Source organism: Entelurus aequoreus, linkage group LG11, assembly GCF_033978785.1.
Source record: "Entelurus aequoreus isolate RoL-2023_Sb linkage group LG11, RoL_Eaeq_v1.1, whole genome shotgun sequence".
Lineage (NCBI taxonomy): Eukaryota > Metazoa > Chordata > Actinopteri > Syngnathiformes > Syngnathidae > Entelurus > Entelurus aequoreus.
Window position 1 is genome coordinate 4,709,512 of NC_084741.1, and position 17,619 is coordinate 4,727,130.

At 37.4% G+C, this 17,619-nt stretch overlaps 1 protein-coding gene across 3 annotated transcripts in view; it reads right to left on the bottom strand.

The window, feature by feature from the left end:
- The window catches only part of slc9a1a (solute carrier family 9 member A1a), a 126,373-nt gene that overhangs the window by 55,259 nt on the left and 53,495 nt on the right, over positions 1–17,619 (bottom strand). For all 3 annotated transcript variants that reach the window (XM_062062307.1, XM_062062308.1, XM_062062306.1), the window contains exons 2-3: positions 10,309–10,781; positions 9,981–10,231 (exon numbers count right to left, since the gene is read on the bottom strand). In XM_062062307.1, the coding sequence (XP_061918291.1) occupies positions 9,981–10,231; positions 10,309–10,781 (724 nt within the window). The remainder of the gene's footprint in view (positions 1–9,980; positions 10,232–10,308; positions 10,782–17,619) is intronic.

The following is a 17,619-nucleotide window of genomic DNA, read 5'->3' on the forward strand; positions in this document are numbered from 1 at the left end:
ACATGAACTAAACATATCCACATATATATGGTGTATCGTGACATGGACTAAACATATCCACATATATATGGTGTATCGTGACATGGCCTAAACATATCCACATATATATGCGATACACCATATATATGTGGATATGTTTAGGCCCTAAACATATCCACATATATATGGTGTATCGTGACATGGACTAAACATATCCACATATATATGGTGTATCGTGACATGGACTAAACATATCCACATATATATGGTGTATCGTGACATGGCCTAAACATATCCACATATATATGGTGTATCGTGACATGGACTAAACATATCCACATATATATGGTGTATCGTGACATGGACTAAACATATCCACATATATATGGTGTATCGTGACATGGACTAAACATATCCACATATATATGGTGTATCGTGACATGGACTAAACATATCCACATATATATGGTGTACCGTGACATGGACTAAACATATCCACATATATATGGTGTATCGTGACATGGACTAAACATATCCACATATATATGGTGTATCGTGACATGGACTAAACATATCCACATATATATGGTGTATCGTGACATGGACTAAACATATCCACATATATATGGTGTATCGTGACATGGACTAAACATATCCACATATATATGGTGTATCGTGACATGGCCTAAACATATCCACATATATAAGGTGTATCGTGACATGGACTAAACATATCCACATATTAATAAGAGGCCATATTGCCCAGCCCTACAAGAAGTAAAACACTACACACAGGAAAACAGCAAAAAAGTCCAAATAAGTCAGGGTGTGATGTGACAGGTGGTGACAGTACACCTACTTTGAGACAAGAGCTATAGTGATGCATGCTTGGTTATGCTTTAAAGTCATATCCAACAATTGCGACAACGACTTTTTACTGTCAACTGAGTTTCGTTTTTTAATGATTTCTGCTAGTGGTGTGCCTCCGCATTTTTTCAAAGCAAAAAATGTGCCTTGGCTCAAAAAAGGTTGAAAAACACTGCACTAAAGTTGACAAGGAACCTTGCTATTTTCATTGTAGCGCTATTAGTGTGTACTTGAGTAGAAGTGCGTAAAGGGGTTGACTGATGCGGCTCAAACGACTATAGTACGACACACTTGTAGTCAACAAGGGCCACGTCAGCCAATAAATGTGGGCTCCAGTTACCCTTCTCCGGTTCCACGGTGCTTACGCAAGCACGCCACACCGTTGTGTCCTCATTCTTAACCACTTCTCTGTTCCATTCTACGTCGGCGCAATGCCTCCCTGTCAAAAGCAGGCAGCCAAAAATAAATGAACAGCATCAAAGGTTCCCCCTTTAAGCCCTCTGCAGCTGCTCGCCGTCCTGCCTCTGTGTTAATACCGGCGCTGGCTTAGCTGGGGAAGGAAGCGCGGAGTTTACGTTGATACGTTGTTGCAGGTCAAACACAGATACGGGGAGCAAACCGGGGTTATGATATGGTGTGCGGGAACAGAAACACTGCAAACAATTGCCCTTGAAGCAAAGCATCAGTCGGCCTTGACACCAAGTGTATATCATCCCCTCCTGGCTGCCTTCTCACTAAATCCTGAAGCCTTAAATAGACAGAGGATTGATACTGGTAGAGTGCTGATAAACCACACCTCAAGAGAACGTTAGGAAGCATATAAATTCACCGTCAGTTAAAGGGATTAATTTATTCCATATACAACGATCTTAGCTCGTTTGAGTTACGGTCCAGCGGGACTGGCCGGAATGGATGTTTCCTGGCAGAGGCAAGGTCACATTAGGTGCATGACATCAACTCAAAGACGCAGGTTTGATACAGGAGAGACGTCTCAGAAGCAGCTGGGTATGAGAGGACATGAAGGGCACCATGTATGTGCTGAGGGGCCAGACATCCTACTTACTGGACACCTGCGCTGTCTGATACTTCTACTTCTCTTTGTTTATAATGTCTATTTTCTGCTGGATCTACTGCTGCAGCTGTTACATATTCTACATGGTAATTGTTTTATATTGTATACATCAGTGTTTTTCAACTAGTGTGCAGTGAGATACAGTCTGGTGTGCCGTGGAAGATGATCTAATTTCACCTACCGTATTTCCTTGAATTGCCGCCGGGAATATAGTATTCGCCTGCCTAGAATTACAGCCGGGTCAAACTCGTTTCGCAAAATAATTAGCGCATGCTTGGCACTTCCGCCGGGTCAAATATGAGTCATTAAATGACTCCCGCCTCCTGGTGGTAGAGGGCGCTAGTGATCCTTCTTGCGACTACCAGTACTGCAGAAGACCGGTGCTGCAGAAGAAGACAACAAGCAGCATGCATGAGCCGCGATCGTTTGCTTGCACTTTTACCATGGAGGATTACATATCTAAAATAAAACCGTTTTCTAAACTGGACTTTCAATCGAAGCAGGAGGTAATAATTAAAGGAATATCTCCAGAGACTTTTAAAACTGAAGAAAGATAAGGAAGACTGCCTTTGATCAGAAGCAGCTGCAGATGGACATCATTTATAAGTAAAGGTAAGACCATAATAACGTTTTTTTAATTAAATGTGCTTTTCATGATAAGGTAAGCGCCGGAGTGAGAAGAGGTTTTAAAATAATTAGCGCATGCTTGCCCATCCCGCATGCTTTTGGTAAGCGCAGGAGTGAGAAGAGGTTTTAAATTAATTAGCGCCCCTGCGGCTATTCAAGGAAATACGTTTTTTGGGTTTAAAATATGTTTTTCAAACCAGTAATTATAGTCCGCAAATGATGTGTTGTTGTTGAGTGTCGGTGCTGTCTAGAGCTCGGCAGAGTAACCGTGTAATACTCTTCCATATCAGTAGGTGGCAGCAGGTAGCTAATTGCTTTGTAGATGTCGGAAACAGCGGGAGGCAGGGTGAAGGTAAAAAGGTGTCTAATGCTTAAACCAAAAATAAACAAAAGGTGAGTGCCCCTAAGAAAAGGCATTGGAGCTTAGGGAAGGCTATGCGGAACGAGATTAAAACTGAACTGGCAACAAAGTAAACAAAAACAGAATGCTGGACGACAGCAAAGACTTACTGTCGAGCAAAGACGGCACATTGTACATCCGAACATGACATGACAATCAACAATGTCCCCACAAAGAAGGATAAAAACAACTGAAATATTCTTAATTGCTAAAACAAAGTAGATGCAGTAATTATCGCTCAAAGGAAGACATGAAACTGCTACAGTAAAATACCAAAAAAAAAGAGAAAAAGACACCAAAATAGGAGCGCAAGACAAAAAGTAAAACACTACACACAGGAAAACATCAAAAAACTGAAAATAAGTCAGGGTGTGATGTGACAGGTGGTGACAGTACACCTACTTTGAGACAAGAGCTATATTGATGCATGCTTGGTTATGCTTTAAAGTCATATCCAACAATTGCGACTTTTTACTGTCAACTGAGTTTTGTTTTTTGATGATTTCTGCTGGTGGTGTGCCTCCGCATTTTTTCAACGCAAAAAATGTGCCTTGGCTCAAAAAAGGTTGAAAAACACTGCTATATATGATATAAACATATAATATAATATATATCATATACTGTACATATATTATGTAAATATTACCTATATATGTTATATTTTATATTGCTACTACGGTACATTTTTAGTCTATTTTATACCTGCATTGTCCTTTCCATCCTTACACTTTCCATCCTTTGAAACTGAGCTACTGTGTGGAACATTTTCCCTTGTGGATCATTAAAGTTTGTCTAAGTCTATGATAGGATCCACAGCAAAAAGGGTAGAGAACTGTTTATTATTATGTGGTTCTAGTTAGCTTCCACTGATATTTGTTCCTGACCGAAAGAGCAACTATAATACCATAAGCTCCAGGAAGCTCCATTGCAAAATGTTGACATGTGATGTAATGTCGCTCAATGTACTGCAACACATGTGAGCAAGGCTAGCACAGCTATGTTAGCTACAGTGCTAACATTACACTGACATTTAACGTTAACATTGAACTGCTCTTTTTGGGGAATTTTGCCTATTGTTCACAATCATTGTGTCATTATTAATAGTCATTACATGACGACGGATGTTTTTTTTTTTAAATTCTAATTCTAAATAGTACAAAACTGCCATCAAGAGTCTGCTTACAATGGAGCCTGTAGGGGCCGCTCTATTCTGCCTAAAAAGCCCTTAAAAACATTCAAACACCTCCATTAAGGAGGATGTAGGTATTTATGTAATGTAGGCACATTTATAATAACATTTCATATTTACATATTTTGCTCATTTTGAACATTAATTCCAAAAACGCATCCGGACTTATGCCTTTTTTTTTTTTTCAAGTTCATCACTGATTTCTGCTTTATGAGCGCCAACAAACATAATAAAACATCACTTACTGTACTAGGTCTGCGGTCATTAGGATGCCGATTGCTAGGATGTTCATATATTCCCATTTAGATGAAGAATTACTCATAATCCTCACGAAGAAAAGACGGGCGGAACCAAGCGTCTTTTCGCGTCGTTCTCGCTATTCCCGGGTCTAAATTGTCTGTCAGAGTGCACCAAGTTGTCAGATCACATCCTCGTCCTTCTACTACCCATTTTATGATCTGGAATAAGGTTTGACGACAAGGAAACAAGGAAGCAGCTGATCAGTCGATGTCAACAAGCTCGTGATCACGTCGCCGCCATAAATAGTTTGTCTGCGTTAGCGCTTATAACAACAATATCACTAAGACTTAACGCTTATAATAACAATATCACTAAGACTTAGCGCTTATAATAACAATATCACTAAGACTTAGCGCTTATAATAACAATATCACTAAGACTTAGCGCTTATAATAACAATATCACTAAGACTTAGAGCTTATATTAACAATATCACTAAGACTAAGAGCTTATAATAACAATATCACTAAGACTTAGAGCTTATATTAAAAATATCACTAAGACTTAGAGCTTATATTAAAAATATCACTAAGACTTAGCGCTTATAATAACAATATCACTAAGATTTAGCGCTTATAATAATAATATCACTAAGACTTAGCGCTTATAATAACAATATCACTAAGACTAAGAGCTTATAATAACAATATCATTAAGACTAAGAGCTTATAATAACAATATCACTAAGACTAAGAGCTTATAATAACAATATCACTAAGACTTAGAGCTTATAATAACAATATCACTAAGACTTAGAGCTTATAATAACAATATCACTAAGACTTAGCGCTTATAATAACAATATCACTAAGACTAAGAGCTTATAACAATATCACTAAGACTTAGCGCTTATAATAACAATATCACTAAGACTAAGAGCTTATAATAACAATATCACTAAGACTAAGAGCTTAAAATAACAATATCACTAAGACTTAGAGCTTATATTAACAATATCACTAAGACTTAGAGCTTATAATAACAATATCACTAAGACTTAGAGCTTATATTAAAAATATCACTAAGACTTAGCGCTTATAATAACAATATCACTAAGATTTAGCGCTTATAATAATAATATCACTAAGACTTAGCGCTTATAATAACAATATCACTAAGACTTAGAGCTTATAATAACAATATCACTAAGACTTAGAGCTTATATTAAAAATATCACTAAGACTTAGCGCTTATAATAACAATATCACTAAGATTTAGCGCTTATAATAATAATATCACTAAGACTTAGCGCTTATAATAACAATATCACTAAGACAAAGAGCTTATATTAAAAATATTACTAAGACTAAGAGCTTATAATAACAATATCACTAAGACTTATAGCTTATAATAACAATATCACTAAGACTTAGAGCTTATAATAACAATATCACTAAGATTTAGCGCTTATAATAATAATATCACTAAGACTAAGAGCTTATAATAACAATATCACTAAGAGCTTATAATAACAATATCACTAAGACTTAGAGCTTATATTAACAATATCACTAAGACTTAGAGCTTATTTTAAAAATATCACTAAGACTAAGAGCTTATAATAACAATATCACTAAGACTTAGAGCTTATAATAACAATATCACTAAGACTTAGAGCTTATATTAAAAATATCACTAAGACTAAGAGCTTATAATAACAATATCACTAAGACTTAGCGCTTATAATAACAATATCACTAAGACTTAGAGCTTATAATAACAATATCACTAAGACTTAGAGCTTATAATAACAATATCACTAAGACTTAGCGCTTATAATAACAATATCACTAAGACTTAGCGCTTATAATAACAATGTCACTAATATTTAGCGCTTATAATAATACAATCACTAAGACTTAGCGCTTATAATAACAATATCACTAAGACTTAGAGCTTATAATAACAATATCACTAAGACTAAGAGCTTATAATAACAATATCACTAAGACTAAGAGCTTATAATAACAATATCACTAAGACTTAGAGCTTATAATAACAATATCACTAAGATTTAGCGCTTATAATAACAATATCACTAAGATTTAGCGCTTATAATAATAAAATCACTAAGACTTAGCGCTTATAATAACAATATCACTAAGACTTAGAGCTTATAATAACAATATCACTAAGACTTAGAGCTTATAATAACAATATCACTAAGACTTAGCGCTTATAATAACAATATCACTAAGATTTAGCGCTTATAATAATATCACTAAGACTTAGCGCTTATAATAACAATATCACTAAGACTAAGAGCTTATAATAACAATATCACTAAGACTAAGAGCTTATAATAACAATATCACTAAGACTTAGAGCTTATATTAACAATATCACTAAGACTTAGAGCTTATAACAACAATATCACTAAGACTTAGAGCTTATATTAACAATATCACTAAGACTTAGCGCTTATAATAACAATATCACTAAGACTAAGAGCTTATAATAACAATATCACTAAGACTAAGAGCTTATAATAACAATATCACTAAGACTTAGAGCTTATATTAACAATATCACTAAGACTTAGAGCTTATAACAACAATATCACTAAGACTTAGAGCTTATATTAAAAATATCACTAAGACTTAGCACTTATAATAACAATATCACTAAGATTTAGCGCTTATAATAATAATATCACTAAGACTTAGCGCTTATAATAACAATATCACTAAGACTAAGAGCTTATAATAACAATATCACTAAGACTTAGCACTTATAATAACAATATCACTAAGACTTAGAGCTTATAATTACAATATCACTAAGACTTAGCGCTTATAATAACAATATCACTAAGACTTAGAGCTTATAATAACAATATCACTAAGACTTAGCGCTTATAATAACAATATCACTAAGACTTAGCGCTTATAATAACAATATCACTAAGACTTGGTTAATATTCAAGTCACAAAATATAAATGGAGTATTGTTGGCACTTTTTTGGATGTTCTTTTATTGACTTTTATGAGCGGAATAGAGCTGAGTTGAGTTTTTATTTTATTTTTTACATGAGATTTCCAGAATGGAGGATCTCCGTTGGGCTCCGCTGTAAGCAAACTTTTAGGGGTGTAACGGTACGTGTATTTGTATTGAACCGTTTCAGTATGGGGGTTTCGGTTCGGTTCGGAGGTGTACCGAACAAGTTTCCACACGAAAATATTAAGTAGCCGCCTCTGCTTCCTTCTGCCTCTGTCTCTGTCAGTACTCTACACAGCACCCAGCATTGTCCCACCTACACAACCATCTGATTGGTTACAAACAGAGCGGTAACAGCCAATCAGCAGTGCGTATTCAGAGCGCATGTAGTCAGTGCTTAGCGTTTAGCAGGTAATCATCAGGCTGCGGACTCTCCCCAAATGATAATAAACACCTCCCAGTCAACTACTAGTAACATCACTGTGAGCCCGTTGACCTTCTAGAAATATAAAAGGCAGCTCAGCTCGCTCGCAGTCCTGGCTTGAGGTGAAGGCTAATTCGCATTTAGCGTAACGTTAGCTCATTTTGCGGTGTGTGTGTGTGTGTGTGTGTGTGACGGACAGCAAAGCCCTGTCTGTCTGTTATTTCACTTGACCTTTTTCTGTGTTGATTGAGCTGTGTTGAAGCAGCAAAAAAGGACAATATGTTAAAAGAAGAGTTTCTGTCTCTGATAGTTGATATAATAATGTAAGTGCATCATTAAGCCTACATGAACTTCATGGTGTTCAGGGATGAATAGTCTCTATTGAAAGCAAGAGCTACTTCTTGGGTACTGATTAATGCGAAGGGCTACCAGTTTGATACACACTTAAATAAATTGCCAGAAATAGCCAATTTGCTCAATTTACCTTTAACTCTATATTATTATTAATAATTAATGATATTTACACTTAATTGAACGGTTTAAAAAAGGAGAAAACACGAAAAAAATGACAATTAAATTTTGAAACATAGTTTATCTTCAATTTCGACTCTTTAAAATTCAAAATTCAACCGAAAAAAAGAAGAGAAAAACTAGCTAATTCGAATATTTTTGAAATAATAAAAAAAATAATTTATGGAACATCATTAGTCATTTTTCCTGATTAAGATTAATTTTAGAATTTGGATGACATGTTTTAAATAGGTTAAAATCCAATCTGCACTTTGTTAGAATATATAACAAATTGGACTAAGCTATATTTCTAACAAAGACAAATCATTATTTCTTCTAGATTTTCCAGAACAAAAATTTTAAAAGAAAGTCAAAAGACTTTAAAATAAGATTTAAATTTGATTCTACAGATTTTCTAGATTTGCCAGAATATTTTTTTTAAATTTTAATCATAATAAGTTTGAAGAAATATTTCACAAATATTCTTCGTCGAAAAAACAGAAGCTAAAATGAAGAATTAAATTAAAATGTATTTATTATTCTTTACAATGAAAACAATTAATTTACTTGAACATTGATTTAAATTGTCAGGAAAGAAGAGGAAGGAATTTAAAAGGTAAAAAGGTATATATGTTTAAAAATCCTAAAATCATTTTTAAGGTTGTATTTTTTCTCTAAAATTGTCTTTCTGAAAGTTATAAGAAGTAAAAAAAAAAAAGAATTTATTTAAACAAGTGAAGACCAAGTCTTTAAAATATTTTCTTGGATTTTCAAATTCTATTTGAGTTTTGTCTCTCTTAGAATTAAAAATGTCAGGCAAAGCGAGACCAGCTTGCTAGTAAATAAAAAAAATTTAAAAAATCGAGGCAGCTCACTGGTAAGTGCTGCTATTTGAGCTATTTTTAGAACAGGTCAGCGGGCTACTCATCTGGTCCTTACGGGCTACCTGGTGCCCGCGGGCACCGCGTTGGTGACCCCTGCTCTATTGCTATTGTACTATTTGTTCAGCTATAGTTACATTAATCATTAGTAATGCAGCAGCCTAGTTTTGAATGGCAGGGTCCCTGCTATCACATGTTGATAAAAATATAACATTTACATAATAAAAATCAACTACAGGCTTCCCAAATGCTGTAATAAATGAAGCATGATGAGTTGACTTGAAACTGTTTAATGTTGCACTTTTTATATGTAGAAGAACATTTTTGTCCTTTTATTTAATCTGAGCAACAACTTGAGGCAGTTTAATGTTGATTAACGTGGGCAGAATTATTATAGTGTTCCCAATGTTAAAAGGATAAAGCCATTGTTTACAAATTTGGTAAATAAATAACCAAAAAATGTATATTTTGTTGTTTTCTTACTGTACCGAAAATGACCGAACCGTGACCTCTAAACCGAGGTACGCACTGAACCGAAATTTTTGTGTACCGTTACACCCCTACAAACTTTTATTCACGAGTTAGAATGCATTAAAAATATATATATCCGTCTTCATGTCTTTCATAATGATAGTAAAAGATAGGCAAATAAAAAAAAGTGCAGTTCCCCTTTAACAAAAAGCTTTTTGTGTAATTTTGCCCTTTTGTTTGCATTTTCTGTTCAACTATTCACTGTGTCAACTGTGGACAAAGGTCATCAAAACAGTGATGTGGACTTCTGCTCCCGAACTTACGCCATGATGCCCGACAGGTGGAACATCTCGGCCGACAGGTATGCCATGTAGCTGTACACAAAGACGAAGAGTGGCTCGATGACACGCGTGTGGGAGGTGAAGCGCGAGGTGAAGGCGGCCAGGACGCCGTAGATGGCCCCCACCAAGATGCCGCCCAGCGCCACCACCAGGAAGGAGATGATGCCCAGCACGCCGTCCGTCACGGTCACCGTGCCCACGCCCGAGTACTCCTCGAAAAGGTGGTACAAGACCTCGAGGACAAGAGCAGATGCGATACGTCAAATGTCCACTTGGATACATACAGCGGGGCGTGTTTCGCGTTGCTCACCACAGTGACAGCGTCGTTGAGCAGCGATTCCCCAAACACCAAAATGTGCAACAGTTCGTTGATGTGGATCTCCTCAAAAACGGCCAGCACGGCGACCGGGTCCACAGCTGACACGATGGATCCAAAGAGCAAGCAAGGCAGGAGCTCCAGCGTGTGCAGGTCCGAGGGATTGTTGGGCTGGATTTGGCACACGGCGTACAGCAGGCCGCCGATGAAGAAGGAGTTCCACAGGGTCCCCACCACGGCGAACATGAGGATGGTGCCCAGGTTCTCCATGAAGGGCCGGATGGGCAGGAAGTAGCCGGCATCCAGGATGATGGGCGGGAGCAGGCAGAAGAAGAACAGGTTGGAGTCCAGCACGGGTGGGACCTCCCGTCCGGCCACCTTTATAAGCCCCCCGACGAGCAGGCCCACCACGATCAGCAGGCAGCTTTCAGGCACGATGCCGGGCAGGCGAGGAACCAGGTGGAAACCTAAAAACAAAATCACAATAAAGATTCTTTCTTTAGTTTATTTGGAACATGAACACACTTACAGCATAATACATCACACAATCTCATATACGGGTGTAACGGTACACAAAAATGTCGGTTCGGTACGTACCTCGGTTTAGAGGTCACGGTTCGGTTCATTTTCGGTACAGTAAGAAAACAACAAAATACACACTAGCGTTCAAAAGTTTGGGGTCACATTGAAAGGTCCTTATTTTTGAAGGAAAAGCACTGTACTTTTCAATGAAGATACCGTAATTTCCGGACTATAAGCCGCACCTGACTATAAGCCGCACCAGCTAAATTTAGGGGAAAATACAGATTGCTCCATATATAAGCCGCACCCGACTATAAGCCGCAGGGTTTTGATGTGTAATTAGCGTAGTATATAGGGGTTCCTGCTACCACGGAGGGGATTGTCGGGACAGAGATGACTGTTTGGGAACGCAAAGCGTCCCATTTATTAACAATAAATCTTTCAGTCATTCAATCAAACTTTCACATCGTTGACATGGCGAACAGCATTCGTGCAGAGTACAAATAATACAACGGTGCAAAGTAATACAAAGTGCTCGCCTGTACGTTATCAAAATAACCAGCCTACCGGTATATGAAAAGTCAGTCTTTAATCATTGTGTCATCGTCTTCCTCCTGCGTACTAAAACCACCGAAATCCTCTTCGTCGGTGTCGGAGAAGAACAGGCCGTAAATAAGCCGCACCCTTGTATAAGCCGCACCCTTGTATAAGCCGCAGGGACCAGAACGAGGGGGAAAAGTAGCGGCTTATAGTCCGGAAATTACGGTAACTTTAAACTAGTCTTAACTTTAAAGAAATACACTCTATACATTGCTAATGTGGTAAATGACTATTCTAGCTGCAAATGTCTGGTTTTTGGTGCAATATCTACGTAGGTGTATAGAGGCCCATTTCCAGCAACTATCACTCCAGTGTTCTAATGGTACAATGTGTTTGTTCATTGGCTCAGAAGGCTAATTGATGATTAGAAAACCCTTGTGCAATCATGTTCACACATCTGAAAACAGTTGAGCTCGTTACAGAAGCTACAAAACTGACCTTCCTTTGAGCAGATTGAGTTTCTGGAGCATCACATTTGTGGGGTCAATTAAACGCTCAAAATGGCCAGAAAAAGAGAACGTTCATCTGAAACTCGACAGTCTATTCTTGTTCTTAGACATGAAGGCTATTGCACAAAATTGTTTGGGTGACCCCAAACTTTTGAACAGTAGTGTATATTGAGTAAAACATGCTGGAAACTAGAATATCAACTGTTGCAAAGCTGTGTCATCAACACTCACAAGTATAAAACTACTTTTTTAAAGTCATAATTTCTTACTTCAAGCATGAAAGAAAAAATCATGATGCCGAGCGCATATCATTATGTCAAGATAAAGGCACTAGCATTTACTTACTTTAAGATTATTTTTCAACATAATGAGCAAAAAGGTCTCTTCTTTTCTACCAAGAAAAGTGCACTTGTTATTAGTGAGAATATACTTATTTTAAGCTATTTTTGGGTTCATTGAGGATAGCTAATTTGACTTGTTTTGGAAAGTCTTGACAAGCCGAATTTTCTTGTTCTATTGGCAGATCATTTTGCTTAGTTCAAATAAAATATCCCTCTTTTTTTTTTTTTTTCTTGTTTGTGTACACTGACTTTTTGCAGTGTACTTATGGTAGTTTTTTTTATTTATTTCTTAATTACTGTTTAAAAAATGATAGACTTTTCTATGTACATATTTTGAAAAAAATGTATAGTGACATGTTTACTTGTATGTTCTGATTGTTGAAATCTGGTTTGAATAAAGTTAGGGGAAAAAAAGAGCTCTGATTGGTCAGCTTGTTACGACATCATTTCTGGGGTCACGCAGCCCACGTTGGCGAACCTTTTCTCCTACCCTTTCGAAGCAATGTGCATATTAACCGTGACTGTTCTTTTCAAATTAGTTCCAGCTCCAAAATGAAAGTGAGTATAGCGTCAGATGACATTGTTTACTACTACTGCACACAGGAAACATGCGGAAGAAAACTGCAAGTAGGTCCTGCCCACGCATGCCATGACAAAGATTGTTGATGACTGACAAGAGGCAGTCTTTGTTTGAAAGCCAGAGACAAAAAAAAAAAAAGAGACATAGCAATTTATCGATGACGGCAAAGTTATTGAGTTCATTTTCATTTAACTTACTGACTATTGGTCCAGGCCTACAATTGTAATACTCTTTTTATTGCCTCTGGACATCAAATGTAATGCTTTGTAATGCCGTTTAAAGTACCAGTAGAGTGGAAAAACAAGTTTACTTTATATTAGGCCTGGGCGATATATGGAATATACTGGATATATTGCGGGTTTGTCTCAGTGCGATATAGAAAATGACTATATGGTGATATTGGAGTATACGTTCTCATGCAGTTGTTTTTAGCTGCGGGCATTACACTACATTTCTCACTCTTTCATGTCTCTCCTTCTCACAGACACATAAAACAAGCGCACCTTCTTTCATACGTCACATACTGTCGCGCGTGCAACGTCATACGCCCTCGCCTAGCAGACAGGTAGCGGCATGGCTAACGTTAGCTGTGATGCTAGCGGTGCGGTGTGAGTGGTAATACGAGAGAGAGAAGGTGTCAATCTGGTAACAAATGAAGGAAGAAAAATGAATTCCCAAGAAAAACAGCAGGGGGTCCATCGTCTGGCGGTGGTTTGGCGTCAAGCGGGAAGATGTTGAACAGACAACCGTAATATGTCAAGTATGTGGCAAAAGCGTTGCTACAAAAAGTAGCACCGCTGCTAATTTGCAGCATCATTACAAAAATCACCCGCTAGAGAATGAAGAGTGTTTGAAACTCCGCATGTCAACGTCTCCGTTCGGTGCCACACCAACAAACTGCCCAAGCAACCATTTCCACATCAACACCGTATGAAACAAATAGTCAAAACAGAAGGAGATAACGTCTGCATGAACCTACCACATAGTGAAGGACATACACTATTTGATTTCCTATTATGCAGCTCATTTTCATTTGACACTTATTGAAATATCTTGTGTGACATCATGCACAAAAGTGCACTTTATTTGTTTTCAACTATTGTAGTGGCGTTCTGTACAAAAAGTGCACTTTAATTTTGATATGTCATCTTAGTGACATCATGCACAAAAGTGCACAAATAGCTTGTTTTAAAATGTCTCAGACAATCTTGCACTTTCTGTTTTGGAAATGACATGAATGTTTGTGCCAGTTTTTGCTTAATAACGGTTTAATAAATACACTTTTAGTTGTGATTTCCCTCTGCATGAAAGTTTAAAAGTAGCATATATTAATGCAGTATGAAGAATAATGTTTTAATGTAGACACATAGAATCATCATACTGCTGTGATTATATGCATCAAGTGTTCATTCAAGGCTAAGGCAAAATATCCACATATATATGGTGTATCGTGACATGGACTAAACATATCCACATATATATGGTGTATCGTGACATGGACTAAACATATCCACATATATATGGTGTATCGTGACATGGACTAAACATATCCACATATATATGGTGTATCGTGACATGGACTAAACATATCCACATATATATGGTGTATCATGACATGGCCTAAACATATCCACATATATATGGTGTATCGTGACATGGCCTAAACATATCCACATATATATGGTGTATCGTGACATGGACTAAACATATCCACATATATATGGTGTATCGTGACATGGACTAAACATATCCACATATATATGGTGTATCGTGACATGGACTAAACATATCCACATATATATGGTGTATCGTGACATGGACTAAACATATCCACATATATATGGTGTATCGTGACATGGACTAAACATATCCACATATATATGGTGTATCGTGACAAGGACTAAACATATCCACATATATATGGTGTATCGTGACATGGACTAAACATATCCACATATATATGGTGTATCGTGACATGGACTAAACATATCCACATATATATGGTGTATCGTGACATGGCCTAAACATATCCACATATATATGGTGTATCGTGACATGGACTAAACATATCCACATATATATGGTGTATCGTGACATGGACTAAACATATCCACATATATATGGTGTATCGTGACATGGACTAAACATATCCACATATATATGGTGTATCGTGACATGGCCTAAACATATCCACATATATATGGTGTATCGTGACATGGACTAAACATATCCACATATATATGGTGTATCGTGACATGGACTAAACATATCCACATATATATGGTGTATCGTGACATGGCCTAAACATATCCACATATATATGGTGTATCGTGACAAGGACTAAACATATCCACATATATATGGTGTATCGTGACATGGACTAAACATATCCACATATATATGGTGTATCGTGACATGGACTAAACATATCCACATATATATGGTGTATCGTGACATGGACTAAACATATCCACATATTAATAAAAGGCCATATCGCCAAGCCCTAAATTATATGCTTAATTGTGTTTCACTGTATACATCAAACCATATCCAATTGTATTTATAACCCGCAAAATACTAGTATCTAAAAAAATCCTACAAATTGAGTCAACCAGGTGGAATATTCCGCTGCGAATATCTCTGCAAGTTCTGTGGATTCTACGTCACTGTAGTAACGACTCTGCACTCTGACCGTGTTATTAGATCAGTCATACTGGAAATATGCGAATTTGATAGAAATGTTCTGTTTATCATTCAATAATAATGATAATAATAATACACTTTACTTATAAGGTGCCTTTCTCTGCACTCGAGGACACCCTACAAAAACAAAACAATAAAATCTTGTTGATAAAAACAACAACAACAACAACAAAGATAGATACAATTTACAGTGAATAAGCAGTCAGGAATAGGTGTGTTTTGAGTCTTGATTTAAAGAGGGAAATTGAGTCTATATTGCAAAGGTTTGGTGGACAGTTTAAGGCAGACCAGGGCAAATTAAGGCCCGGGGGCCCACATGCGGCCCGTTAAGCTTTTCAATCTGGCCCGCCGGACATTCCCAAATCATTTTTTTAGATCTTTAAGATGGAAAGTGTATGATGTGCAGTGATGTTTTCTAATGATCGTAAGTCTTGAACTATACAAAGTATTTCAATGGTTGGAATCTGCGCTTATGGCTGATATACCAGTTACTATGGTAATCTAATTAGTTACTATGGCTATCTAGGTCACAGCATCTCAGACGAGGCACCAAGCAGTGTGGCCGGGAAGCGTTTCCACAGACGCGGAAGGAGATTTTTACAACAAAGTTCTAAAGCTTAGTGATATATCAGATATATCAGATTGTAGGTGGGTTTATTTTGTACCCTTCGTGTTCATATTTCACTGTTTGTTGCGTTTCACTTGATTGTAAAATATGTCGATCGAAAGGGGGTGTGACATTCATATTTTGTCAATATTCAGTGTTTTATGGTTCATAGAAAAAAATAAAATTCCATTATGTTTTTTAAGGTGGTCTGTCATAACGTTTTTAGCATTCAATCAGACATTATTATGAGGTTTTGTATTAGTGTTCCTAAAAATAGATATACCGGCCCCTAGACACATTTTTTTCTCTAAATGTGGCCTCCGAGTCAAAATAAATGCCCAGGCCTGGTTTAAAGGCCTACTGAAATGATTTGTTTTTATTTAAACGGGAATAGCAGATCCATTCTATGTGTCATACTTGATCATTTTGCGATATTGCCATATTTTTGCTGAAAGGATTTAGTAGAGAAAATCGACGATAAAGTTCGCAACTTTTGCTCGCTGATAAAAAAAAGCCTTGCCTGTACCGGAAGTAGCGTGACGTCACAGGAGCTAGTATTCCTCACAATTCCCCATTGTTTACAATGGAGCGAGAGAGATTCGGACCGAGAAAGTGATGATTACCCCATTAATTTGAGCGAGGATGAAAGATTCGTAGATGAGGAACGTTACAGTGAATGACTTGAGAGGCAGTGATGGACGTATCTTTTTTCGCTCTGACCGTAACTTAGGTACAAGCTGGCTCATTGGATTCCACACTCTCCTTTTTCTATTGTAGATCACAGATTTGTATTTTAAACCACCTGGGATACTATATCCTCTTGAAAATGAGAGTCGAGAACGCGAAATAGACATTCAGTGCCTTTTATCTCCACGACAATACATCGGCGAAATGCTTTAGCTACGAGCTAACGTGATAGCATCTTGCTTTAACTGCATATAGAAACAAAAGAAATAAACCCCTGACGGGAAGTATAGATAGAAAATCAACAATACTATTAAACCGTGGACATGTAAATACACGGTTAATGCTTTCCAGGCTGGCGAAGGTTAACAATGCTGTGCTAACAACGCCATTGAAGCAACCAGACTGCACAGAGCTATGCTAAAAACATTAGCTCTCCACCTACGCCAGCCAGCCCTCATTTGCTCATCAACACCCGTGCTCACCTGCGTTCCAGCGATCGGCAGAAGGACGAAGGACTTCACCCGATGCGTTTGGCGGCCCGGAGACGTAGGAAGTCAAGGTGAAGTCGGCGGCTAGCGCGGCTAGCGCGGCTAGTGCGGCTAGCGCGGCTAGCGCGGCTAGCGCTCCAACAAAGTCCTCCTGGTTGTGTTGCTGTAGTCCGCTGCTAATACACTGATCCCACCTACAACTGTCTTCTTTGCAGCCTTCATTGTTCATTAAAAAAATTGCAAAAGATGTCCAGAATACTGTGGAATTATGAAATGAAAACAGAGCTTTTTGTATAGGATTCTACGGGGTACCATAACTTCCGTTACT